The sequence below is a fragment of the Erinaceus europaeus genome, chromosome 2, assembly GCF_950295315.1.
Source record: "Erinaceus europaeus chromosome 2, mEriEur2.1, whole genome shotgun sequence".
NCBI classification, from domain to species: Eukaryota; Metazoa; Chordata; class Mammalia; order Eulipotyphla; family Erinaceidae; genus Erinaceus; species Erinaceus europaeus.
In genome coordinates this window covers 117,788,125-117,813,828 of record NC_080163.1, presented here as the reverse complement: position 1 = coordinate 117,813,828, position 25,704 = coordinate 117,788,125, and the positions used below count along the sequence as shown (strand labels likewise).

Sequence of the window (25,704 nt, the reverse complement as noted above, 5' to 3'; positions counted from 1 at the left end):
TTTTACCTGTTATTCTGACCTGGTGCACCTATGACTGAGTCTGGAGCTAAGTCTAATAAAGCCTGCCATTAGTGCCTCCCAAGGGCACTCCAGTCACACAGAGGTGTTCAAAATGGGTGTGGACACATCCATAGGACCTGCCCTGTTTCTTATGGGACACTGTAGTATGTAGCATTTAGTGCTGCTGTGTCTTCTGCTGTACAAGGGTTAATAAATCTCCCTATAGAGACTTTTTTTTTTTTTTAACCAGAGCACTACTCAACTCTGGTTTATGACAGTGTGGGGGGATTGAACCTGGAACGTCAGAACCTCAGACAGGAGTCTTTTTGCATACCATCATGCTATTTCTTCCCCCCCCCATAGGAACTTCTGGTACCTGGCTGGATTTCTCCATCTAAAACAAGTGTGTGTACTATTCTCCTCAAGAGTGGGAGTAAAATGTATGTGCGTATGTCTGTGTGTGTTGGAGGGAGGATGTCACAGGTTTCCTGGCTCTTTCCTTCATTCCACGTGCTACAGGCCCCCCAATGACTGCATAGTGATGTCGGGGGTGGAAGCCACCTACATTTGAAGTGAACCACTCTGGGCTCTGCCTTCTGTCTGGATTTGCCTGGAGTCTCGGGTCTAGGGGGTCCCTTTCCCTTCATGCTACACCCTCAACCTTTCTTCCTCCTCACCCCACTCTTCTTTACTCCTGTCGTCCAGCTCCCCAGCCTTTCTCCCTCCTCTCTCACCCGTGGGATCTGAAGCCATTGCCTCCAGGTTTCTCGGCCTCCGCCTTAGCGGCACCTGCGGTCTCGGGGGCGGGGCTCCGGGCGGAGCTCCGGGCTGCGGGGTGGGGCGGGGCTCAGGGCTGCGGGGCGGGGCTCGGGGTGCTCTATAGACCCGCCCCCCGGCGCGGAGCGCGCTCGCTGCTGTGGAGACGGCTGCGGCGAGGATGGGGCGGCCATGGCCCGGGCAGGCGGTAGCGCGGGCGCGTGGGGCGCGGGGGGCGCCGGCGTGGCGGAGCCGGGGGAGCTGTCCCTGGAGGCGGTGCTGAAGGCCTATGAGCAGCCCATCAACGAGGAGCAGGCGTGGGCCGTGTGCTTCCAGGGCTGCGGCGGGCTGCGGGGCGCGCCGGGCACCGGGCGCATCCGGGACACAGCGGACCTGCTCCTGCGCGGGGACGGCTCGGTCAGCGCGCGGCCGGAGCGCAGCGCGGAGGGTGAGCTGGGGCTCGGGGGTTCCGGGGAGCAGGAAGTGGGGGCTGGGGAGGGGCGGAGGACCGGGGAGGAGAAGGGCTAGGTGGGGTCTGGGAGCTGGGGAGCAAGCGGAGGGCAAAAGGAGGGCCACCCAGGGGCGGGCCAGGGGGACGGGGTGTGGCCCTGGCGGACAGGGGAGGAGCCACGACCCTCCCCTGCGGGACACAGCCTTTTCTGCACCCCCTCTTGAGGACCCAGCGGCCCCCCCCCCCACTTTGCGCAACAGCTTTCCACTGCAGGACCGGAGCAGTGCAGCCTCTGCCTTCTGTCTCTGTGGGACCCCAAGGCCCTTCTCCGCCTCTCCCTCTCTGATCGGGGAATCTCCTGCCCAACAATAGTCTGCTGGGACCTAGACCCCTCCTGCCCCTGGAACTGGAGGTACCACTTCCTCGCCATCCTTCCCTCAGTCGAGCCAGAAGCTCTTCTCCAGTCTGGGATGTCCCCTCCCTTTCCTGGAATCCCTTCACCTGGAACACATCTCAGCCTTAGAGCTAGCCGGCTGCAGTGCTTGGTTGTCTGTGCCTGAAAGCAGAAGTGAATTGAATTTGATGGCTCAGGCCCTGCCTCTTCCATTCCCTAGTTTTCCCCACCTAGGGCTGGTTCTTCTTGCTTAGGGGGCGACAGGGGCGGGGATACACCCCTCAGACTATAATGATTACATCTGTGGTCTAAAGTGCGGAATCCTTGTTCTGAGACTGTAAGACCAGGATAACTGTTGTGCTATCTCCGTTGTTCTGGTGCTATAGGATTGAATACAAATGTCCTCTGTGGGGCCCTTTTTCATGAAGCAGAAAAGTGCTTCACTGGGAATCTGTGCTAAATTGTAATTGTCACCAGTGTCCTGACTTTAATAGAGTGAGAAAGGGAAAGGTGTAAAACTTGGGGGACAGCCTGCTTGGTCTTCTATTGTTAGTCAGCAACAAGAAACCATAGCTACTGAGCTCTTGAAATATACTCAGTCTGTTAAAAATGGTGCGTTTAAGTGATTTGAACTTTTTGAATTTCTTAGGGGGTGGAACTTTATAGCCTCATGCCTTCATGATTTCACTGCTCCTTGGCCTTTCTTTTTCTTTTTTATTTTATTTTAAATGTTTTATTCATTTTACAGTTGTGTTTTGACCATAGAGGTGCCAGAGAGCTTGCTGGGGTCACGGAGAGAATGGGAGATGCCCACTATATCAGAGAATAGGGCCTTGGCATAGTTTGGAGAGTAGCCATAAAGAAACCTGACTCAGACCAAAGGAGATAGCATAATGATTATTCAAAAGACTCATGCCTGAGGCTCCACAATCCCAGGTTTTTTCCAAAATCCCAATATTTTTTTGGATAGAGACAGAAATTGAGAGGGCAGAGGGAGAAAGGGAAAGAGAGACACCTACAGCACTGCTTCACTACTTGTGAAGCCTTCCCTACTAAAGGTGGGGACTCCGGGCTTGAACCTGGATCCTTGAACATTGTAACATATACCGGATCCTTGAATACTGTAACATATACACTCAACCAGGTGTGCCACTGCCTGGCTCATGGCCTCTGTTTTCTTTCAGGCATGTGTGTGTGGGGCAGTGTACACGGTAGCACCAGAACTTCTTCTGCTATCATGGTATTCCTGTGTGGTGTTGGAGCTCAAACCTGGTCTGTACCCATAGCAAGAGTATCTGTAGCTTTTTTTTTTAAATATTTATTTATTTGTTCCCTTTTGTTGCCCTTGTTTTATTGTTGAAGCTATTGTTATTGATGTCACTGCTGTTGGATAGGACAGAGAGAAATAGAGAGAGGAGGGGAAGACAGAGAGAGGGAGAGAAAGAGAGACACCTGCAGACCTGCTTCAATGCCTGTGAAGCGACTCCCCTGCAGGTGGGGAGCCGGGGGCTCGAACCAGGATCCTTACGGTGGTCCCTGTGCTTTGCGACAACTGCGCTTAACCCGCTGCACTACGTAGCGCTAGACTCCCAGCAAGATGTGTCATACCTGGTGAACTATCTTTCTGGTCCAATTTAGGCTTTCTTAAAAGTTCAGTCTCTGTTATCACATGTACCAGAGTGATGTTCTGGTTCCATCTCATACACACACATTAGTAAATAAATCTTTGGGGGCCCATGGGTTAAGCGCATATAGTACAAAGCATATTGACTGGCACAAGTATTCCAGTTCAGGCCCCTGACTCCCCACCTGCTTCAAAGGTCAGTCACTTCATAAGTGGTGGAGAAGGTCTGCAGGTGTCTATCTCTCCCTTCCTCTTTATCTTTCCTCTCCTCTCTCAATTTTTCTCTGTCCTATCCAATAACAACAACAATAAAAATAGGGGGGGAAAAGGCCTCCAGGAGCAGTGGATTCTTAGTGCAGGCATCAAGCCCCAGCAATAATTCTGGAGGCAAATAAATAAGTAAATGAATCTTTTTTTCTTTAATATTTATTTTTTGGATAGAGACAGCCAGAAATTGAGAGGAAGGGGGAAAGAGGGAGACAGAGAGACACCTGCAGCCCTGCTTCACCACTTGTGAAGCTTTCCCCCTGTAGGTAGGGACCGGGGGGCTTGAACCTGGGTCCTTGTGCACTGTAACATGTGCGCTCAACCAGGTGCACCACCACCTGGACCCCAATAAATAAATCTTTAAAATTATTTTTAAGGGCTAGGGATATAGAATAGTAGCTATGCAAAAATATTTCATGCCTGAGGCACCAAAGGTCCTGTGTTTATTTATTTATTTATTTATTTTTTAATCTTTATTTGTTGATTTTGAATAGAGATAGAGAGAAATTGTGAGGGGAGGGGAAATAGTGCGGAAGAGAAACAGAGAGACACCTGCAGACCTGCTTCACCACTAGTGAAGCTTTCCACCTGCAGGTGGAGACCAGGGGCTTGAACCCAGATCCTTGTACACAGTAATGTGTGCACTTAACCAGGTGTACTACCACCTGCCGCCCCGTTTTTTGAAAAATTTCCCTTTTGTTGCCCTTATTTTTCATTGTTTTTGTAGTTGTTGTTATTGATGTCATAGTTATTGTTGGATAGGACAGAGAGAAATGGAGAGAGGAGGGGAAGACAGAGAAGGGGAGAGAAAGACACCTGCAGACCTGCTTCACTGCCTGTGAAGCGACTCCCCAGCAGGTGGGGAGCCAGGGGCTTGAACTGGGATTCTTATGCGGTCCTTGTGCTTTGCGCCATGTGCGCTTAACCTGCTGTGCTACCGCCTGACTCCCAAAGGTTCCATGTTTTAATCCCCAGCACCGCCATAAGCCAGAGATGAACAGTGCTTTCATAAAAAAATAAATATTAAAAAAATTTATTTATTTATTTTGACTCCAGGGTTATTGCTGGGGGTTATTGCCTGCACTACGAATCAACTGCTCCTAGACGCCATTTCTTCCCATTTTTGTTGCCCTTGTTGCCCTTGTTCTTGTCATTATTTTTATTGTTGTTATTGCTGTTGATGTTGTTGGATACAACAGAGAAATCGAGAGAGGAGAAGAGAGAGGGGGAGAGAAAAATAGACACCTGCAGGCCTGCTTCACCACTTGTGAAATGATCCCCCTGCAGGTGGGGAGCCGAGGACTCAAACCCGGATCCCTATGCTAGTCCTTGTGCTTCACACCATGTGCACTTAACCTGGTGTGCTACCACCCAGCCCCCAATAAATACATTTTTTGTTTGTTTAATTTTTTTATTATCTTTATTTACTTATTGGATAGAGATAGCCAGAAATTGGAAGGGATGGGTGATAGAGAGGGAGAGGGACACCTGCAACACTGCTTCACCATTCACAAAGCTTTCCCCCTGCAGGTGGGGACCAGGAGCTTGAACCTGGGTCCTTTTGCATTGTGATGTGTGTGCTCAACCAGGTGCGCCACCACCTGGTCCTGAATAAATACATTTTAAAAAGTTCTCTTCTCTGGATCCTGGTAACCTGATATGGAGCAAAGGGGTGATATTAGCCCTTTGGGAAAGCACAGGATGGGTTGTGTGCTTTGGAGCCCTGTGAGTTGTAGGTTTGTAGATGTTCTCATGGGGATGGGCAGGATAAAGGAGACGGGTGGGGGTGGGGCTAGGAAGGGCTAGTCCTGGGCTGGCCTGGTACCAGGAGGGACGGATCTGTTGGACAAGTGCCCATGCTGAATTTCTCCATCTTTGTGTCTGACTCCCACTTCCCTCTTCACCTCTGCGTGTGATGTTTACAAACTGCTGTTTTGCACAAAAACTACCAATAGGTGAAAATAAGCATTGATGCTTGTGGTATGATTCTCGTTTTACACCTGGGCAGGCAGAGGCCCAAGCTTGCCCAGCGTCATGCAGAATGTGGCAGGGCTTGGATTCAACCCTTGCTCTTAACACCTATGGACTATGTCTCTCAAAGGTCACCTGAGCACACTCCAGAAGTTGTGTTCATTGGGCTTTACTCTGAAGTGATGTTTTCCTTCATGAAAGACCACCCATCCCCTCCCATTGCTGGAGATAAGCAATATAGCACAGGGTCTAGCCCCTGGCAATCTCAGAATGCCTGCCTGGTATAAAGATGGGCAGAGTGACACAGGGAAAGGTGACCTGCCACCATTCATGGCAGCTGTCAGAGCAGAGCAGTACTTGCATTTTTTTAATTATTTTTATTTCTTTATTGGGGGATTAATAGTTTACAGTCAACAGTAAAAGGAAATAGTTTGTACATGTATAACAATTCCACATAACAATACAACCCCACTAGATCCTCCTCTGCCACCATGTTCCAGGACTTGAAACCACTCCCTCCCCCCAGAATCTTTTGCTTTGGTGTAGTACATACACCAACTCCAGTCCAAATTCTGCTTAGTGTTTTCCCTTCTTTCTTTCTTTTTCTTTTGCATTTCTACCTTTGAGGGAATCTAGCCAGGCTGCTCCTTTATTATTATTTATTTTTTATTTATTATTTTTTTTCCAGAGCACTGGTTAACTCTGGCTTATGGTGGTACCAGGATTGAACCTGGGATCATGGAGCCTCAGGCATGAGAGTCTTTTGCATAATCATTATGCTATCTCCTTTGGTCTGAGTCAGGTTTCTTTCTTTTTTTTTTTTTTAAGAAAGGATTAATTAACAAAACCATAGGGTAGGAGGGGTACAACTCCACACAATTCCCACCGCCCAATCTCCATATCCCACCCCCTCCCCCGATAGCTTTCCCATTCTCTATCCCTCTGGGAGCATGGACCCAGGGTCATTGAGGGTTGCAGAAGGTAGAAGGTCTGGCTTCTGTAATTGCTTCCCCGCTGAACATGGGCGTTGACTGGTCGGTCCATACTCCCAGTCTGCCTCTCTCTTTCCCTAGTAGGATGGGTCTCTGGGGAAGCTGAGCTCCAGGACACATTGGTGGTGTCTTCAATCCAGGGAAGTCTGGCCGGCATCCTGATGACACCTGGAACCTGGTGACTGAAAAGAGAGTTAACATACAAAGCCAAACAAATTGTTGAGCAATCATGGACCCAAAGCTTGGAAAAGTGGAGAGGAAGTATTAGGGAGGTTGAGTCAGGTTTCTTTATGGCTCCTCTCCAAACTATGCCAAGGCTCTATTCTCTGATGTAGTGGACATCTCCCATTCATATCCGTGACCCCAGCAAGCTCTCTGGCACCTCTATGGTCACAACACAGCTGTAAATCCAGACTGAGGTTCAAAGTTCACATTGCCTGTGTTACTTCACCTTAACATCGCAGGGAGGAGTCAGCTCATGACATCAGGAGCCTTATTTCATTTTCCAGTTGATGTGATCTTTGGTTTCTCTCCATAAATGTATCTCATAAAGTTAAGTGAGGGTTATCACTTGTTGCTTCTTAAAGATTACGCAAAATAGATTACTAGAACTTTCTTTTCTGTCTTTGCTGAACTTTCATGAATCAGCTGAAATCCTAGACTCACTGTGTCCCAGAGGTGGCTAACCCAGCATTTCTGGGGCTTGATTGATTAATATACTTGCTCAAAGCTGTGTCTATGTCTTGCTTTAAATAGCAATCAGGAAAATGCTCATATGGGTTCCAGTTCCCATTTTCTAAGAGAGTTTTGGTAAACTTAGACACTAAGCAATTGCTTAAAATATTTGCATATTTTGGAAGGGTATAAACATGATCTTAGCAAACAAATAGTACCGCTTCCCTCTTCAATCTGAGTGGGGAAAACTGACTAGCAAAACTTCCTAGGCCTGGAGACAGAGCCTACCTGGTAGGATGGTGTGTGCTTTGCCATGCACATGGCCTTGGCAGTACAAGGGAGGTGCCATGGGGCAGAGGAAACTCTGGTACTGTGGTGTCTTTCCCTCTATTGAACGAAAAAGCAGCTTGGAACTAGTGAAATTGTGCATGTGTGAGACTCCAGACACACACTTCCTTATCAATCTAAAATCCTTCATAACTGCTTGGGGTTCCTTATTAAAGTGGAAAATGGAGAACTTGATGACATGTGAGATTACTTAAAACCTGTGTATGGGGAAAGTGTTCTTTCTTTCTTTTTAAATTAAGAAACGCCATCAACCTCATCCTCTATTGCCTGAGGCAGAGCTCATTCTTTGCATGAGCTGGGTCTGATTAGGTGACCCAGCACCTTTTAGTGGCTTGTCCACCTGCTATACAAAGGCCATTCACCCCAGGAGAGAGACTGCACTCCAAAACACCTGGCAGGAGAGGTCTCCCTGCTTGCTGGGCCATACTTCTCTCTAGGCTCACCAGAAAGCCCCTCTTAGACAATAATAGTTGAATATGGATGTCATTAAGACAGCATCTTTGTTAGAGATGGGAAGTCCATCATCTCCCTCTTACCCCTCTCTTGCTACGTCTCTATCCTATTTGTGTTAATTCACATACTGGCCTACTTTTCTGGTATTTTTTTCTTGTCAGTTTTGCTGCTAAACTGCAGACCCTGCTCTTCGTGTTGGGGTATCCACGGGACCTGCCCTTTTCTGCCCCCTCCTTCAGCTGTCCCTCAGGTACGCTGAAGTTCAGCTATCCTAGTGCATAGCCCTTCACAGAATGGATGAAAGCCTCTCCAGCCCAGTTCATTTTTCTGCCCAATGTAACAAGCATGGAAACCATTCATCATTTGTCCACATAGGAGTGTGGTGTCCCTGTGTCATGAGCTGGGGTTCAACATTCTCTTTTAACTTCTTTTTTCTTTCTTTTTTTTTTTTTTTTAAAGAATTTATGTATTCATTCATGAGAAAGATAGACAAAGAGGGAAAAAAAATAAAACAGACATCACTCTGGTACATGTGCACCAGGGATTGAACTCGGTACCTCATGGTTGAGAATCCAGTGCTTTATTCACTGTGCCACCTCCCGGAACACTCTGTTTTTACATTTTTTTGTTTTTACATCAGGGTTATTGCTGGGACTCAGTGCCTGCACTACTAATCCACTGCTCCTGGAGGCTGTTCTCCTTTTATTGCCCTTTTTTAAAATTGTTGTTGCAGTTATTATTATTGTTGTTATTGCTGTTGTTGTTGTTGGATAGGACAGAGAGAAATGGAGAGAAGAGGGGAAGGCACGGGGGGGAGAGAAAGAGAGACACCTGCAGACCTGCTTCACTGCTTGTGAAGTGACCCCCCCTGCAGGTGGGGAACCGGGGGCTCAAATCGGGATCCTTGAGCCAGTCCTTGTGCTTTGTGCCTTGTGTGCTTAACCCGCTACACTACTACCTGACCCCCTCTCTTTTTACTTCTTTCCCTGCAGCCTGATAGGTAAAGAAACAGCAACACCCTCTTCCTACTCATGCCTGATGTTACGTGGGTGTGCCAGGAATGGGGAAGTAATGAATGGGACACATTAACTAGAAGCCTGTATGAGCCCTGGCCTAGGGAGCCCCTTAGCACTTGAGTGCCTCCATGCACACATACAATGTGATGGCTCTCATCACTGCTTTTTTTTATTTTTATTTTTATTTTTATTTTTTTTATCTTTTATACCTGACGCTGAACTGTCTCCTCCACCCCTGGGCTGGGCTTTGGAGCTCACAATCTCCCCGGTGCCTCATCACTGCTTTTGTGTTCCTACTGCTACATGCATCAAGGGCTACCTGTTCCATGCAGGTCCCCCTATCAGAAGTGACTCTAATCAGGTGACCATGATAGGAACCTTGGCTATAAGGTTGTCAGTGGATGTTTATGTGGCACATTTTTGCTCCAAAAATGCTGGTTTGTGAAAGTGACTTGAGGGACATAAAAAAAGAGACTGGATGATAAACCTAGCAATGATAATACTGGAGAAAAGGTCAGAAAAACTGATGAAGTTGTGAAGTAAAGAGCCAGCAAATAAATTATAAATTATTAAACCTTAAAAAATAAAAAAGAGTGGTCCAGGAGGTGTCGCAGTGATAAAGCCTTGGACTCTCAAACATGAGGTTCTGAGTTTGATCCCCGGCAGCACATGTGCCAGAGTGATATTTGGTTCTTTCTCTCTCCTCCTATCTTTCTCATAAATAAAATCTTTTACAAAAAATAAATAAATAAAAAAGAAAGAAAGAAAAACTTGGACTTGATGGATGTCCTGAGTGGCCAGGAGCTCTTGTTTTTCCTCTGATATTGACTCTATACAGAGACAAACATGCTGGTGACTGTGGGGGCCATCGCCCAGTAATGGTGACTTTGCATCCAGAAGAGAGGATGCTTCAGTCTTTTTAAAATTGCTTCTGGAAGCTAGAGTATTTTATGGTTGATGTATTTTCCTTCTGACTTTTTTTTTTTTTTTTTTTTTTTTTTAGAGAGAGAGAAGAGAGAGAACACCACCAGGGTATCATGCATTCTGGCACATGCAATGCCAGGGCTTGAACATGGGACCTCATACTTTTTAAATCCCCAACGCTTTAGCCACTGTACTATCTCTCAGGCCATGCCACTTCCTGCACTGCTCAAATAGGTATTCTGGCTCTTTTCTCCAGTTTCATGACTCCCCACTGGAACCACTGTCATGTAGACTCCAAGTTCTGGACTTTTGTTATCTCTGAGGTCACTAGTGCAAGTGTAGGCTGGTGATGATACCAGGCCACCTGGGAATGGAGGCTCTCCACTCTGCACCCAGGGGACATTCTCAGGGTGCTCGCTTGCAGGAAGACACTTGGCAGCATGGGGCCTTTTGTTTTGCTTGTCATTTCCACATGTGGCACTGCCATGCTATCCGTTATCAAGAAAACTGGAGTTCACAGAGACCAGCGACCCCTCCAGTAAGTTGGGGATCAGTCTAGGCATGTGGACAAGTTATGGTTGAGCCCCATTCTCTACCTTGGGTCTGATGCCCACTCTCTCTATTTCTTTCTTTCTCGCTTTCTTTCTTTCTTTTTCTTCTGCATTTGACAAGATAGAAATTGAGAGGGGAGGTAGAGAGGTGGAGAGATACCTACAGCTCTTCTTCATAGCTTGTGAAGCTTTCTCCTTGTAACTGGGGGATGGGGGGCTTGTTGTTGCACATGATAATGTGAGCACTCAACCAGATGTGCCACTGCCCAGCCCCTCCTAAATTTTTTTCAAAGTTTTTATTATCTTGATTTATTTATTAGGTGGAGACAGCCAGAAATCAAGAGAGAAGGGAGTGATAGGGAGGGAGGCAGAGAGATACCTATAACACTGCTTCACTACTTGCAAAGCTTTCTGCCTACAGGTAGGGACCAAGGGCTCGAACCCAGGTCCTTACACACTGTAACGTGTGCTCAGCCAGGTACACCACCACCTGCCCCCCTCCCCAGTATTTTTCTAGTAATGTGAGACCTCTCCATCTGTGAGGAGGAACGCCCCCTTCAGAAAGCAAAGCAGGGGAGGCAGGTGTGTGGAGGGTATCTGTGTGAGTGGCATTGGACCCAGGTGTATTTGTAGGTAGCATTCTGATTTAGTCTGCTGAGCCGGGATTACCTTCCAGGAAGGGTCTGTGTGTCTTCTCTATGGAGACACCTGTGGAGCACCTGTACCTGGGCTTGGTCATCACAACTGACCCAGGAGTAGCCCAGCCTCATCCCACGAGCCCAACTGGTCCTTTGTAAGTTCTACCCGCAGCTTTCAGGAAAGATTCACATTAATTAATTAATTAATTAATTTAAATTTTATGAGAGAGGGGGCTGGGTGGTGGCACACCTGGTTGAGAGCACATGTTGCAATGCTCAAGGACCCGGGTTCGAACCCCTGGTCCCCACCTGCAGGGGGAAAGCTTTGCGAGCGGTGAAGCCGGGCTGCAGGTGTCTCTCTGTCTCTCTCCCTATCTCCTCCTTCCTTCTCCATTTCTGACTGTATCTGTCTAATAAATAAAGATAATAAAAAAAATTTTTTTTAATTTATGAGAGAGGTACAGAGGGAAAGAGAGATAGAGATAAATAGATCCCAAAGCATTGTTCAGCTGTGGCTTCTGGTGGCACAGGGGATTGAACAGGACTTCAGAGCTTCAGGTATGAAAGTCTTTTGCACAACCATTGTGTTATCTTTCCCACCCAGGACTTGTACTCAAGAAGGGGTTCTGGGCCTGAGGAGATAGCATAATGGTTCTGCAAAAACCTTTCTTTCCTTAGGGCCCTAGGTCTCAGATTTAATTCTCAGCATCACCATAAACCAGGGCTAAGCACTGCTCTGATTTCTCTCTCTCTCTCTCCATATATATATATACACACACATATATATCATCTCTTTCTCTGTCTCTAAAAGAAAAAAAATTAAAGGAAGGAGTTCTGGCGGTCTGTGTACCCTGAAAGTTTGACTTTCAGGGCTCTAATTTTTTATGAAGAAGGCTCTCTGTTCCTTATGACAAAGGCAGTGTCTTTTTCAGCACTCACTGTAGAAGTTAGGTTGTGAGTGGGGGTTGATTATCTTCCTGCTGGTCTGCTCCTGGGAGGTGACAATTTAAGTAAACCTGCTGGTCTTCCTAAAGGAGTGGCCTCTGGCTGTTGTGGGATGACCAGTACATCTTTTGGTGACTTGGACAGTTAGTGAAGGACACATTGTAGTCTAGGAGTCTTCTTCAGCACCAGGCTGGCTTGTGGGGGGGGGGGAGGATGTCTCAGCAAGGTGACCCTGGGCAAGTTATGTAACTTCTCAGATCATATTCTGGGGGCATCAGGGAGGACTAGATGATGTGACCTCAGAGGAAACTCAGGAAGCTCAAATGAGCACTGAGGCAGCGGAAGGGTCTCTCAGAATGCGATGTGGCACATAGAAACAACCTGTCTCCTATGACATCGATGGTGTCTCCCTGGGACTCACTCCTTGAAGCACTGGCTGAATAGCCTGAGAGGTGGTACAGTGGATAAGGTGCTAAACTCTCAAGCATCAGGTACTAAGTTCCATCCCTGGCATCACATGTGCCTGAGTAATGCTCTGGTTCTTGTTCTCTTGATTCCTCCTCTCATTAATACACAAATCTTAAAATAAACAATGCCTGGGTGATGTGGCATTCTACAGGACCAGTGAGCCTACTACCACTAGAACTTTGTACACATGCAGTGGCTTCACTGAGCATTTGTTGGAGTTGGGGGTGCCTAGAGCAGTCCTCTGGCTAGTCCCTGTCTCCTCATCTCCCAGCCTTGGGTAGGACTTCATCCTGATGGTCCAGGGACTCTTGGTGCAGGGAAAGATCATACCCTCAGATAATGTGTGCTTGTGTATACATTAATTTTTATTTCCACCAAGGCTTCTAATGGGCTTTGTGCCTGTCCATTTCCACTGCTCCCAGTGGACTGTTTTTTATTTTACAATAGAGGGAAATAGAGGGATAGAGACACCATACATAGCATTGCTCCACTACTTATGAAGCTTACCCTTTCGCACGGTGGCCCCTTTGTGGCTTGAACCCAGGTCCTTGTGCATGGTAATGGTAATGTGTGCTCTCTACAGGGTGAGCCTTTTCCAGGTCCCAGATAATGTGTATTTAATAGAGAAAGTCCAATTCATTTCAGCCTGTGGAGTGAGAGGAGGAGGACGAATGCCTCTGACCCAGAGAGCTCTCTGTGTTTGCTAAATAAACATAGGCCTGTCCCTTCCCACTTGGTTTGCTTTGCCTAACTCTCTCCAGAGACCAAGCCTTGATCTGGGAGTGACTTTCTTTATTTAAATTGTAAACTTTGTTTCTTTTTTTTATTTAATTTTTTTATTTATAAAAAGGAAACACTGACTAAACCATAGGATAAGAGGGCAGCAGAAGGTGGCAGACTTCACCTGTGCTTTAACTTTCATCTCTTCCATAGTCCATATCATAGGTTTGGTAGCTGGCCTTGGAGAGTCTTGGAGTACCAGTTAGTCCTCTGGCACCTGAGTTGTCTGATTCCAAAGTCTGTGTTTACTCTAGGCTGTCAGTTCCTGCCCCTCAACTGTGAGTGAAACTAAGGTGGATCCCTGGCTCTCACCTTTCCTCACCCACACACGCAACACACACAAATATATTAGTGCGAGCTCACCACTCAGTGTGTTTTCTCACAAAGAGCTGGACTCAACTTCTGTCCTCCTGAGGGTCAGTGAACTCATCAAAGCCCAGAGACTCCCTGCATCCTGTAATTTAACTACCTTTACATTCATCAACACTGACTGATTGCTTTTGTTAGCACATAAGCCATGTCAGACGGGACACAAGCATCCATTGTTTGCCCAGAAAGCCTGTCTGGAAGAAAATGGTAAGCAGATGTACACTCTGCATAGTGTCCAGGGCTCAATGTCACCCTCTCCTTTTGGGAGTCACCCTCCCCTCTCTGCTTATTCCCCAGGATACACAGCTCACTGGTCTCCCTGAGATACCTTTGCTCTGTGGCTGATTTCTTCTGCCTGTATTGTCCTCATCCAGTTCCAGATCTTCATGTGGACAGAGTGAGCCCCTGGCCTGGCTCTGCAGGTTGCCCTGTGTCTCCACTCCACTGAGACCGGGCCTGGGTTGTTTTCCATCTTTTTAATGGATCAGCTGACACAAACCCCTTTATCTTTGGCGATCTTTCTGGATCTTGATGGCATTTTGGAAATATTTACAGAGTTAGCAGGCTCACTCAACAGAGGATTTCATGGTTGGTTTTTATACCCCCAACTCATTGCAGGAAAAATGTAAGGCAGCTAATCACATCCCAACACCTGCATACTTAATTTAGGAAGGTTCAGAGAAGCAGTTTTTTTTTTTTTCTTTTTCCTCCAGAGCACTGCTCAGCTTTGGCTGTTGGTGATGTGGTGGTGGTGATGGTGGTGTGTGTGTGTGGGGGGATTGAACCTGGGACTTTGGAGTCTCAGGCATGAGGGTCTCTTTGCATAGCCATTATGCTATCTACCCCCACCCAGATTCTTTGTGTTTCACCTGGCATCTTGGGAGCGGGGCAGCTCAGGGGTGACTAGAAAAGATTTGGGGGTGTTTCATCAAGCATCATTACTTACTAGCTGTAATACCTTGGGGAAAATATGACCCCCCACCCCCCCCACCCTACCCACTCCCCATCTGAGAGACTAGTAACAGCTGCCAAGCTCCCAGCTGTACTCAGTCGCATGAATGAGTACTCAGTGCTATCTGTGATAATGAGCTGCACAGAACCCAAAGGGACCCAGATTCTCTGAGAGTGCAGGGGGAGACCCCCAAATCTAGATATACAGGTGGGATGCTGCCTTTTCCAACCATTGGAACAAAGGCTGTCTTCCTTTGAGACCTTTTTTTTTTTTTAACATTTATTTATTCCCTTTAGCTGCCCTTGTTGTTGTTTTATTGTTGTAGTTATTATTGTTGTCATCGTTGTTGGATAGGACAGAGAGAAATGGAGATCGGAGGGGGAAGACAGAGAGGGGGAGAGAAAGACACCTGCAGACCTGCTTCACGCCTGTGAAGCAACTCCCCTTCAGGTGTGGAGCTAGGGCTCGAACCGGGTTCCTTCCCCCGTTCTTGCGCTTTGCGCCATGTGCGCTTAACCCGCTGCACTACAGCCCGACTCCCTCTTTTTTTAAGATCTTATTTATTTATTGAGAAATACTGGAGGAGAGAGAGGGAACCAGTCATCACTCTGGTACATGTGCTGCCAGGGATCAAACTCAGGACATCATGCCTGAGAGTCCAATGCTTTATCCACGGCACCATTTCCTGGACCATGAGACCCATTTCTCATCCAACTCTTCTCACCCTCTATGAGGGTGCATAGGGTCTTGTATAGAACATGGTGATTTAATGAACCCCCCTCGTTTTTCCTCCCTGCTACCCTAAGCCCTAGTTTACCTTCATCTAACTGCTCCTGGGACTTGGAGGATCTTTTGGCTGCTTTTCTCTGAGTCCTCCCCTTGGGATGCTTCTGTGTAGGGAGCTATCAGCCCCTGTAGGGGAGAACAGAGGAGGTAGAGGACTGTTATTCCTGTGGGCAAGGGCTGTGTGGCTCTCCTGCCTGGGCATCTAGCTGCATCTAGCTGGGCTCTCCCTGCACCCGGGCATCTAGCTCAGACCTGGTTCTTGTAGTTATTTGTACAAATCACAGTAGTTTGGACTGTCATAAACCTCTGGGGTTCTGATGGAGACTGGGGTCCCATTGGAGGTTGGGGTCCTGATGGAGCACTCTCTGACGAGAGAAGGAAAGTAACCTGTCTGACTGTCTGTTTGCTTCTCTTGCAGAACCTACAACAATGGTGGTATCACCGGCCAGCTGGGAAGCCCAGGTATTTTAAAAAGAATTCCAATGTTTGATACATATAAGTTATCTTAAAATGTATGGAATTGTTAATACATAACTGTAGTTTAAAATATAAATAATCGAAAGAAATGGACTAGAGACTGTTTCCAAAGGGCAGGCAGGTGATGTGAGCTGAGCCCTCAGGGTGGGTTACCTGGGTGGGACATGATGGTCCCCTTCCATCAGCCAACTTCCTCCACCAGGGTGAGAACCAGGTGGTTCTCCTTCTGCATACTTGATTCAGGAAGGTCAGAGAAGCAAGCTTTTGTCTTCTTTTTTCTTTTTACCTTCTTAATTCCCCAAGACAAAGACATAAGGGCACCAGATAGAAGTGAGAATTGGGGAGATAAAAAACAAGCTAGAGAACCTGTGCCTTGGAAACCTCACCTAGGACTTCTACCTCCCGCTGCCCTTTTAAAAACAGCTGTATGCAAACATGTATTTATATGTTAAGCATTGGTCTTATGTTCTGGAGAACTTAGTGACACTATAAAATCATTTCAGAATTTTCCTGATTTTTCTTATCATAACTACCTTTCCTGGTTGGTCAGATATTGCTGGTTGGTTCTTTCTTCACTTGAGTCTTTCTTCTTCTTCTCCTTCTCCTTCTCTTCCTCCTCCATCTTCTCTTTCTCTTCCTCTTCCTCCTCCTCCTTTTAAACAGAGCCCTGTTCAGCTCTGGTTTATAGTGGTGCTGGAGATTGAACCTGAGACCTAGGAGTCTCAGGTAATCTCCCTGCTCTCTTTGTGACTCTATCCTTTTTTTTATTTAAAGGAGTTATTTATTATAAATACTTGTTAAAATTTTAAATTAATCATTTTAAAAAATATTTATTTATTCCCTTTTGTTGCCTCTTTTTTTTTTTGCCTCCAGGGTTATTGCTGGGGCTCGGTGTCTGCACCATGAATCCACTGCTCCTGGAGGCCAGTTTTTCCCCCTTTTGTTGCCCTTGTTCTTGTAGCCTTGTTGTGGTTATTGTTGTTGTTGATGTTGTTCAATGTTGGATAGGACAGAGAGAAATGGTGAGAGGAGGGGAAGACTGAGGGGGGAGAGAAAGATAGACACCTACAGACTTGCTTCACCTCCTGTGAAGCGACTCTCCTGCAGGTAGGGAGCCAGGGGCTTGAACTGGGATCCTTACGCCAGTACTTGCACTTTGCGCCACGTGCGCTTAACCCACTGTGCTACAGCCCGACCCCCTGCCTTTGTTTTTTTGTTGTTGTAGTTGTTATTATTATTGTTGTTGTTCTTACTGATGTCGTTGTTGGAGAGGTTAGAGAGAAATGGAGAGGAGGGGAAGACAGCGAGGGAGAGTGAAAGATGGACACCTGCAGACCTGCTTCACCACCTGTGAAGTGACCCCTCTGCAGGTGGGGATCCGGGGGCTCGAACCAGGATCCTTACACCAGTCCTTGCGCTTTGCACCACCTGTGCTTAACCTGCTGCACTACCACCTGACTCCCCAAATTAATCATCTATTTTGGATAGAGACAGAGAAATTGATAGGGAAGGGAAGGAAGAGATAGAGAGGGATAGACATGGGGAGACACCTGCAACAATACTTAACCACTTGCAACATTTTTCCCCTGCAGGTGCGCACAGGGGCTTGAATCTGGGTCCTTGTGCATTGTAGCTTGCACACTTAACCAGGTGTGCTACTACCTGGCCCCTGTGTTTCTGAGACTTGTCTGGTCATCTGCTTTACTGCTATAGAATATTCTAGGTGAATGATGCAGCCAAATCTAGAAAATTTCTCCTGGGCAATTGTCAGGCTACCCCTGCTGTCCATTAACCCCAGTAATCTTCCATTTGCCACCTACTCCAAAGAAAATGTCATCAATTTAGAAAACGTTTATGGGGCTGGGAGATAGTTCAACCAGCAGAGCACACACTCTACCACACATGAGAACCTGCTTTGAGCCCCAACACTATATGGGAGTGTCATGCACAAAAAACACTGTGGTATTTTCCCTTTTCTCTTTCTCTGTCTCTTATCTTTTTTTTATTGTTGTAGTTGTTGTTATTGATGTCGTCGTTGTTGGATAGGAGAGAGAGAAATGGAGAGAGGAGGGGAAGACAGAGAGGGGGAGAGAAAGATAGACACCTGCAGACTTGCTTCACTGCTTGTGAAGCGATTCCCCTACAGGTAGGGAGCCAGGGGGCTCGAACCAGGATCCTTACGCCGGTCCTTTTGCTTTGTGCCACCTGCGCTTAACTCGCTGCGCTACTCCCCTCTTATCTTTTTTTAAAGGACTTATTTAGTTATTAATGACAGAGAGGAGATGCACCAGGTGGTGGCATGCCTAGTTGAGCACACATGTTACAACATGCAACGACCTGAGTTTGAACACCCAATCCCCACCTGCAGGGGGAAAGCTTTGTGAGTGATGAAGTAGGTATCTCTCTGTCTCTCTCTCCCCATCCATCTCCTCTGCCTCTCTCAATTTCTGGCTGTCTCTATCCAATAAAGATTAAAAAATATATATATTTTTTTAAATATTTATTTTATTTATTTATTCCCTTTTGTTGCCCTTGTTGTTTTATTGTTGTTGTTGTTGGATAGGACAGAGAGAAATGGAGAGAGGAGGGGAAGACAGAGTGGAGGAGAGAAAGATAGACACCTGCAGACCTGCTTCACCGCCTATGAAGGGACTCCCCTGCAGGTGGGGAGCCGGGGTTCGAACCGGGATCCTTATGCCGGTCCTTGTGCTTTGCGCCACCTGCGCTTAACCCGCTGCGCTACAGCCCGACTCCCTAAAAAATATTTTTTAAATGATAGGAGAGAGAACCAGGGCACCACTCTGGCATGTGTGATGCTGGAGATTGAATTCAGGACTTCATGCTTGCAAATCCAGCACCCTAGTCACCATGCAACCGCCCAGGGTGCTATCTCTATCTTAAAAAAATTTTTTTAAGTCCACTAGGAGAGGCCAGCAGTAATGCATACATGTTACCATGTATATAAATTTGGGTTTAAGCCCCTAGTTCCTACCCTAGTTCCTAGGGGAGAAGCTTCATGAGTAGTAAAGCATTACTTCGCGTGTCTCTCTGTTTGTTTGTTTGTTTTTAACAGAGCATTGCTCAGCTCTGTTATGGTGCTGCAGAAGATTGAATTTGGGATTTAAGAGCCTCGGCATGAGAGCCTCTTTGCATAACCGTTATGCTATTTATCCTGCCCTCTTTATCTCCTCCTTCCCTCTTAATTTCTTTCTGTCAAAGGGAAGGATGGAAGAAGAAAGCAAGGAAGGAAGGTAGGAAGGAAGGAAGGAACGGAGGGAGGAAGGAAGAGAAAACATGGCTGCCAGGAGTGGTTGTGATTCTCAGTGCCTACTGAACCCCAGCAACAACCCTGGTGGCAATAAAAAAATAAATAAAAAAAAAATCAAGGTCCACAAGGAGTAGTGGAATCAAAGCCCCTGTGTAAGAGAGAGAGAGAGAGAGAGAAAGTTTGCATGTGAGAGTTCTGTCTGGACTGTTCTGTCCAGAGGCACATCACTGTGGGGCAGCCACTGTCCTGTTTACCAGGTACTGTGCTCGCTGCATTAGTCCCATCCCCGTGTCGTGTCCGTGTCCCCCCCCCCCCGTCTGTAGTCCCTTTGGTCCCTGAGGCCAGTCCCTCTCTGGCCAGAGTGCCTGCAGGGTGGCTTGGGCAGGCAGGGCTGGAGTTTCTGAGACTGGCCAAGTGCCCAGATTTTTCCTTACGGGAAAGCAAGAACTCTGCCTTCCAGGGAAAGTTTCCAGTATCTCAGACGGGTACAGAGAAGCTTTTAAGAGTGGCTAGCAGATAAGAGGCTCACATTAGAATTAACCCTTCCAGTCATGTGGTACTAACTCAGGTCACAAGCAAGAGAACAGAGCCTGGCCACCCCTCCTCTGGTTTGTGCTTTGCAGGTGTCATTCTTTTTTTTTTTTAATATTTTATTTTATTTATTTATTCCCTTTTGTTGCCCTTGTTTTATTGTTGTAGTTATTATTGTTGTTGTCGTCGTTGTTGGATAGGACAGAGAGAAATGGAGAGAGGAGGGGAAGACAGAGAGGAGGAGAGAAAGATAGACACCTGCAGACCTGCTTCACCGCCTGTGAAGCAACTCCCCGGCAGGGGAGCTGGGGTTCGAACCGGGATCCTTATGCCGGTCCTTGTGCTTTGCGCCACCTGTGCTTAACCCGCTGCGCTACAGCCCAACTCCCTACAGGTGTCATTCTATACCCAGGAGAGGCTGGGTCTGTGGCCTCCCATGTAAAACAGAGGTCAACTACCATGGTGGGGGTGGGGGGCAATGGATTCTTTTAAGTTTAGGAGGTGCTTTCTCTCCATCTCTCTCTCTCTCTCTCTCTCCTTCTCCCTCTCTCTCTCTCCAGAACACTGCTCAGCTCTGGCTATGGTGGTTCTGGCTATGGTGGTATTAGGGATTGAACCTAGGACCTCTGAGCCTCAGGCACAAAGTCATTTGCATAATCATTATGCTATTTTTATCCATAGTAGGTATTTTCTTTTTAAAAAATATTTGTTTCCTTTTGTTGCCCTTGTTGTTTTATTGTTGTAGTTATTATTGTTATTGATGTCATTGTTGTTGGATAGGACAGGGAGAAATGGAGAGGGGGAGAGAAAGATAGATACCTGCAGACCTGCTTCACCACTTGTGAAGTGACTCCCATGTAGGTGGGGAGTTCGGGGCTTGAACCAGCATCCTTACTCTGGTCCTTGTGCTTTGTGCCACGTGCACTTAACCCGCTGTGCTACCACCTGACTCCCAGGAGGTATTTTCTAAGGCCTATTCCTGGCGGTATACTAGCTTTAACTACATGGTCTTCTTTAGCTCCTACCAGGCTAGTACCTCTGAGTTCCCTGGGGTGTAGGAACTCAGGAATTGAGAGGCAGGATTCCCTGAGGCAAGGTGGACCTGTGTGGGAAAGGTGCCCAGATTACGGGATGGGTGCATCTGCCTGGAAGCAGTCTTTCACCTGAGCACACAGGCCTCCAGTGGCCCAAGTACCAAGTCCAGCTTGGCCAGTTGCTAACTGTGATTGAGTGACTGGTCTTTTTGTGCCTCTCTACCCCACCTATGAACCCAGAGATGATCTTATGGGTTTTGCAGGGTTATGTGGCAAAGGGCTCTGACTTCTACAAAGGTGGTTCTGACTTCTCTGGGCTGTGTGCCCATGAATGGGTAATGTGAACCACATCTGCAGACGTCGTCCCCAGATGTGAATGTGGTGCATGGATTCTTTGCCAAGTAAAATTGAAAAATGCTGAGTTGAGAGGTCTCTCTCTCAAAGACTCACAGCATATTTAATGTGCTAATGCACTTAGAAAACCATCGCTTGGAGAATTAAAAAAAAAACATTTTTAAAAATTTTCTTTATTTGTTGGATAAAGACAACCAGAAATTGAGAGGGAAAGGGAAAATAGGGAGAGACAGAGAGACACCTGCAACACTGCTTCATCATTCACAAAGCTTTCCTCCTGCAGGTGTGGACTGGGGGCTTGAACCCAGGTCTTTGTGCACTGTAACGTGCACTTAAGCCGGTGCACCACCAACTGGCCCCCTGCTTGGAGAATTTAAACCATATGCACAGCAAATAGAATAGCATGGTGGTCCCATTATGACTTAGCACCCACTGACTTAATTCCCATACCTGGAGATTCCTTCCTTCACCCCACTCAGATGCTATTATTTATTTAATTTTCACCTTATTATTATTATTATTTTTAAAATATTTATTTATTCCCTTTTGTTACCCTTGTTTTACTGTTGTAGTTATTGTTATTGATGTCATCGTTGTTGGATAGGACAGAGAGAAATGGAGAGAGGTGGGGAAGACAGAGGGGAGAGAAAGATAGACACCTGCAGACCTGCTTCACCGCCTGTGAAGCAACTCCCCTGCAGGTGGGGAGCCGGGGGAGTTACACCGGTCCTTGTGCTTTGTGCCACTTAACCTGCTGTGCTACCGCCCGACTCCCTTCATTTTATTTTTAATTAATTATTGGGTAGAGACAGAAAAATTGAGAGGGGAGAAGGAGATAGAGAGGGAGAGAGAAAGAGAGACACCTGCAGCACTGCTTCACCACTGGGGAAGCTTTCCAGGAAGCCTGGGGACCAGGGGCTTGAACCTGGGTCCTTGCATATTGTATTGTAGTCCTTGTGTACTATAGTGTGTGCAGTTAACCATGTGTGCCACTGCCTGGCCCCTATTTATTTAATTTAATTTTTTTTTTTTTTTGCCTCTACTGTTATTGCTGGGGCTCAGTGCCTGCACCATGAATCCACTGCTTGGGGAGGCCATTTTTTCCCATTTTGTTGCCCATATTATTGCCGTTATTGTTACTGTTGCCATTGATGTTGTTGTTGTTGGATAGGACAGAAAGAAATGAAGAGAGGAGGGGAAAACAGTGGGAGAGAGAAAGATAGACACCAGTAGACCTGCTTCACCACTTGTGATGCAAACCCCCGCCCCTGCAGGTGGGAAGCCGGGGGCTTGAACTGGGATCCTTATGCTGGTCCTTGTGCTTTGTACCATGTGCACTTAACCCGCTGCATGCACTACCACCCAACCCCCAGGTTTTTTTTTTGCCTCTAGGGTTATTGCTGGGGCTCAGTGCCTGCACTACAAATCCACTGCTCGTAGAGGCCATTTTTTCCTATTTTGTTGCCCTTGTTGTCGTTATTGTTACCATTGATGTTGTTGTTGGATAGGACAGAGAAATCGAGAGAGGAGGGGAAATGGAAAGAGAAAGATAGACATCTGCAGACCTGCTTCACTACCTGTGAAGCAACCTCCCTGCAGGTGGGAAGCCGGGGGGCTTGAACCAGGATCCTTACACTGGTCCTTACGCTTCGCACCATGTACACTTAGCCTGCTGTGCTACCACCTGGTTCCTAATTTTTTTTTATGAGTTTATGAGAGAGAAAGAGAGAAATAAGAACTGGAGAACTGTTTGGTCTTGTGTGGTGCCAGGTATGAACCCAGGGGCTGTTTGCAAAGCGCACATTCCAGTGGACTACTTCTCCAGCCATGGGATGCCACTTTTCATGAGTTCAGGTATCAAACTTTATTATGCGTATGAAGGACCTAGAGATAGCTCACTAGATAGAACACATGCTTTACCATGCATGGCCCAGGGTTGAGCACTGGTGCCACATGGAAGATGGTATGGCACAGGAGGAAGCTCTGGTGCCATGATCCCTCTTTTTTTTTTCTCTCTGAATGAAAAAAAAAGGGCTAGAGGGAGTTGGGCGGTAGCACAGCGGGTTAAGTGCACGTGGTGCCAAGTGCAAGGACCTCCATAAGGATCCCCATTCGAGTCCCCAGCTCTCCTCCAGCAGGGGAGTCGCTTTACAGGTGGTGAAGCAGGTCTGCAAGTGTCTATCTTTCTCTCCCCCTCTGTCTTCCCCTCCTCTCTCCATTTCTCTCTGTCCTAACAATGACAACATCAATAACAACAACTGCAACAACAATGAGAAAACAAGGGCAACAAAAGGGAAAAAATAAATAAATATTTTTTAAAAAGAGGGCTAGAGTGTGAAATCATGTGTTTGCAAGAGTATGACTCTGCAAAAAGCAAAAAAAAAAAAAAAAAAAAACCAAATAAAAAAACAAATAAAAACCCAAACTTTATTATCCCAATTATCCCAGCAGTATTTATTGAATGAGCTAGTTTTTCTCTCCTAATTTAAAATATACTTTTATTTTAAAAACCAATATTTACTTTGATTGTCTCTTAAAAATTGAGTTGAGACCCATATAGTGGCATCCGGGAGAAAAAGTTAGACTCTCAAGCATGAAGTCCTGAGTTTTGATCATCAACATCACATGAGCCAGTGATACTCCGGTTCTCTTTTTCTCTCATAAAATTTATTGGGGGTAAAATAAAATTATTGGGGGTATAATTCACATCAATTTTTGTCATGTATCTATGTCTTGTAACCAAACCACCATCAACAATAGAGACGTTTCCACCAGAAGCCTTGGTGCACCTTCTAATCCTGTCTTTACTGTGGCTCAGCTCCACTGACCATTCTCTGTAGCTATAGGTTGGATTCATCTTGTCAGTGGTAGTGTTGTGGCTCTGTGTTTAGTGCATGTGAGGTAGGTGGGTGGGTGGATGAGTAGTCCTCCCTTCCCACCTCTCCTGGAATGCACATATAAATGAGCCAGTTGAAGACATTGGAATTGCAGGTTTGGACTGTGGGTCTCTCAGCACTTAGCCTTAAGTTTTCCTTGCTCTTGGTTAAATGCCTGGGACAGGGGCTGCAGTGCTGCAGTCTTGAGGGAAGAGACAAGTTGGTCGTAAAAACCTGCCAAACTCCTTCCCTCAGTGGCCATGATGCCTGGGGAGCCGTCTTTTTCACCGTGTCCTGATGTTTTTGGTTGTCCCATAATTTTTTTTTCTCCAAAGGACAGCTGACTGGCTATCCTGTTAGAGCATTCTGTAGCCCATTTCTCATGGAGTGAGCTACACACTCACTTGGCACTCTAATCAAGGCCTGGACCTGCTCTGTGGGTCTGTGGCCCTGACAGTGAGCAGTTCCCCCTGACCCGGCCCTTATCCTACAGATGGTGCAATCACTGGGCTTTGCCATCTACCGGGCCCTTGACTGGGGGCTGGATGAGAGTGAGGAGCGGGAGCTTAGCCCACAGCTGGAGCGGCTCATTGACCTCATGGCCAACAATGACTGTGAAGATGGAGCTGGTGGAGCAGATGAGGGCTATGGGGGCCCTGAGGAGGAAGAGGAGGCTGAGGGTGGCCCCCGTGCTGTGCGCACCTTTGCTCAGGCCATGCACCTGTGCGCAGCACGCCTGACTGACCCCCGGGGTGCACAGACCCACTACCAGGCTGTGTGCCGTGCACTTTTTGTGGAAACACTGGAGCTGCAGGCCTTCCTGGCCAGGATCCATGAGGCCAAAGAGGTGAGGAGGGAGTGTGGAAGGTGGAGGGGGAAGGGCATAGTGACAAAGGTGGAGAGAAATGGGGGATGTCTGCACAGGGGTCCCTCTGCTACTCTGTTCTAACTACCTTAGATGTTCAGACTTTATATCCCAATCTTCTCGGTGAGTTTCAAGATGGAGCTGAGCCTCAAAGACATGAAGTAACTGGCTCTCAACCCTGAAATCCTGACCTATAACCTCTAAGCAACACCCCCTTATTCTGTTTACACTTGTAGAGGGGGCTGGTTTCTTCTGAGACCAGGATGTGAAAGGCAGCCACTTGTGCTGTCAGGACTCACACAGAAGCTAGATGGAAGTTAAGCCCTCACCTTTGACCTTGATGAAAGATGAGAGAAATTAATAGGGATCAGATATACTGAGTGGGTTCCAGGCTGGTGTGTGCAAGCCCCAAAACCTTCTCCAGAGTACCCACTTGTCCCTCTGAGCTGGTGCAATAGTATCCCATGGTTAAAGATGTCCCCAGCTGGGCAGGACCAATGGTCATGTCCTTCCTATCTCCTCTACTAACAGATGCTGCAGAAGCTTCGGGAAGATGAGCCACAGTCAGAGAAGCCGTTGGCAGAGCTTGACCATCTGGGGCACACGGACTGGGTAAGATGGCTCCTCTGCTACCCCAGGACACAGATGGGGCACAGTCACCACTGAGCATCTGTGTCTGCAAGTGTTAAGGACCATCTTTCTCTTTCTGTGCTTTCAGACCCGACTCTGGGTCCAGCTTATGAGAGAGCTCCGCCATGGAGTAAAACTCAAGAAGGTGCAAGAACAAGAGTTCAACCCCCTGCCCACTGAGTTCCAGCTCACTCCCTTTGAGATGCTGATGCAGGACATTCGTGCCAGGAACTACAAGTTGCGCAAGGTCATGGTGAGCTGGGGTGGGGTCTTGATGAACAGGGAGGACTCATTGAGGCCATAGGGGCG

The 25,704-nt window shown here is 47.1% G+C and overlaps 1 protein-coding gene across 1 annotated transcript; it reads left to right on the top strand.

The window, feature by feature from the left end:
- Window positions 1-909: 909 nt before the first annotated feature.
- On the top strand, window positions 910-25,699 carry SPIRE2 (spire type actin nucleation factor 2). The gene is made up of 5 exons (XM_060171945.1): window positions 910-1,204; window positions 15,779-15,822; window positions 24,394-24,747; window positions 25,297-25,377; window positions 25,484-25,699. The coding sequence occupies exons 1-5, from the start codon at window positions 949-951 to the stop codon at window positions 25,697-25,699; spliced, it is 951 nt and encodes a 316-aa protein (XP_060027928.1). The 5' UTR covers window positions 910-948.
- The last annotated feature ends 5 nt before the right edge of the window (window positions 25,700-25,704 follow it).